Raw genomic sequence first — 2,500 nt, forward strand, 5'->3', positions numbered from 1 at the left:
GAATAACTGCGAACCTGTTTGTAAAAAGTGGCCTGCATGTGCTAGGCTAGATGTGTCCTCCACTAGAACCAGAAGTGAAAACGTTAACAAGGAAGCTCTCTGAGTGATGTCACACGGCATTTCTTTTCACCCTTCCTGATATTGCATTGTGTAAGAGGCACGTGACCAATACAGAGACGCCTCAAGGGATTATAAGATTAAAAAGATTCAGAAGCCCTTGTATTACTGGATGTGCATTGCTTTAACGTTTACTGCTACTACTACTACTACTATTACTACTTCTACTACTACTACTACTACTACTACTACTACTACTACTACTACTACAATTACTATTACCACCATTACCATTACCACTATTACTACTACTACTACCACTACCACTACCACCACTACCACCTGTTACCACCACCTACTACTACCACCACCACCACCACCACTCCACCTCCACTACCACCACTTACTACACCACCACCTGCTACCACCAACTATTATTGCACCACTACCACTACCACTGTTGGCACCACCACTACCACCAGCTACCACCTACCACCACCACCATTATTATTATTATTATTATTATTACTATTATCATTATTATCACTACTACTACCACTACTACACCACTGCCACTACTACTCTCTCTACTACTCTACTCTCTCTCTCTCTCTCTCTCTCTCTCTCTCTCTCTCTCTCTCTCTCTCTCTCTCTCTCTCTCTCTCTCTCTCTCTCTCTCTCTCTCTCTCTCTCTCTCTCTCCCATCACTCACTCTGCATGCTATACACTTGTTTGTGTTTGTTCTTTGTCTGTCCTGTGTGTGTGTGTGTGTGTGTGTGTGTGTGGGGCGTGACGTGACCTTTTTCATGTCAGTTTATTTGTTTGTTTTGGCTTTAGCGTTTTCCTTGTTCCCGGTGTGTGTGTGTGTGTGTGTGTGTGTGTGTGTGTGTGTGTGTGTGTGTGTGTGTGTGTATGTGTGTGTAATAATAATAATAATAATAATAATAATAATAATATACGGTTTATTAATTTGACAATGTAAAAAAATTACACTGAAAATGTACAGGGGGGGGGACGTGTGTGTGTGTGTGTGTGTGTGTGTGTGTGTGTGTGTGTGTGTTGATTTTAAGTGACAGGACCAGTTACGACATTCACCACGACCTTGTCACTACTACTACTGCTACTACTACTACTACTACTGCTGCTACTACTACTACTACTACTACTACTACTACTACTACTACTACTACTACTACAACCACCACCACCTCCACCACCAGGAAGAAAGAGAGAGAGAAGGAATGGGGAAGAGATATAAAATCACGTTTGTTTGTTTGCTTTACCACTCTCTCTCTCTCTCTCTCTCTCTCTCTCTCTCTCTCTCTCTCTCTCTCTCTCTCCTTAACTTTATTTTGTATTCATTCATTCAGTGTCATTTATTTATTCATTCATTCGGCATTGTATTGTAACTTGATGTTGATGACGATTGTTACGAGAGAGAGAGAGAGAGAGAGAGAGAGAGAAATAGTCTCGCCTCAGGCACATGAATTCTGTGACTCATTGAGCATCTCTCTCTCTCTCTCTCTCTCTCTCTCTCTCTCTCTCACACACACACATATTTATATTGCCAGGCATGCAAAGGCTAACAACTACTTCACACGCATCTCTCTCTCTCTCTCTCTCTCTCTCTCTCTCTCTCTCTCTCTCTCTCTCTCTCTCTTTACATCTTAATAAGCAGTAATAACAACAGAAAATTATTATTATTACCATTATTATTATTATTATTATTTTATTATTACTATAATTACTATTACTATTATTATTATTATTATCATTGTTGTTGTTGTTGTTACATCATTATTATTATTACTGGCATTGTTGTTATTAAATGTTTTTTCGTCACTGTTACATTGCTTTAGTTAAAATGAATACCTACCTCGTACAGTTTAAAGAAAAAAAAATATCAGGAAACACCCATTCATTCATTCATTCATAATAATAATAATAATAATAATAATAATAATAATAATAATAATATCAGCAACAACAATGCAACACACGCACACCACAGTACAACAAATACAACACTCACCACTATCCACGTCAATCCATTCAGCGTCGCTTTCCATTATGGACACACCCACGTGCTGTCTAGGTTCCTTGTATTACTCCACACAACACACGCTCCTTGCTACAACACACTACTCCTACGCGTCTCTCAATATATTCTTTCCCTCTCTCTTTGCCCGGGATAATCCAGTGAAGAGAGAGCCTGGGCACCCTTCCTTCCTTACTTCTCTCGGGTTCACCACTAAACTGAATGGTAAACTGATGATGTTAAGTTTACGTCACAAGGATGGGCGCGAGTTGCCAGTTCCTATCCTCTCTTTGTTCCTGTGTCATGTATGGGAAGGATCGAAAGCAATGTTAGTCAGGATTCAAGTGAGGATACGCTGCAGAATACTGGTGTTGTTTTAAGGTTATACAGTGTGAAAAAACTCCT

General features: G+C 39.8%; 1 protein-coding gene across 1 annotated transcript in view; it reads right to left on the reverse strand.

The window, feature by feature from the left end:
* LOC123501372 (caskin-1-like) overlaps positions 1-2,321 on the reverse strand; it is a 7,686-nt gene extending 5,365 nt beyond the window's left edge. Inside the window, exon 1 of the mRNA XM_045250174.1 lies at positions 2,090-2,321. Coding sequence (XP_045106109.1) covers positions 2,090-2,126 — 37 coding nt within the window. The 5' untranslated portion in view covers positions 2,127-2,321. The remainder of the gene's footprint in view (positions 1-2,089) is intronic.
* Positions 2,322-2,500: the final 179 nt, after the last annotated feature.

This window comes from Portunus trituberculatus, chromosome 9 (genome assembly GCF_017591435.1).
Source record: "Portunus trituberculatus isolate SZX2019 chromosome 9, ASM1759143v1, whole genome shotgun sequence".
Taxonomy (NCBI): domain Eukaryota; kingdom Metazoa; phylum Arthropoda; class Malacostraca; order Decapoda; family Portunidae; genus Portunus; species Portunus trituberculatus.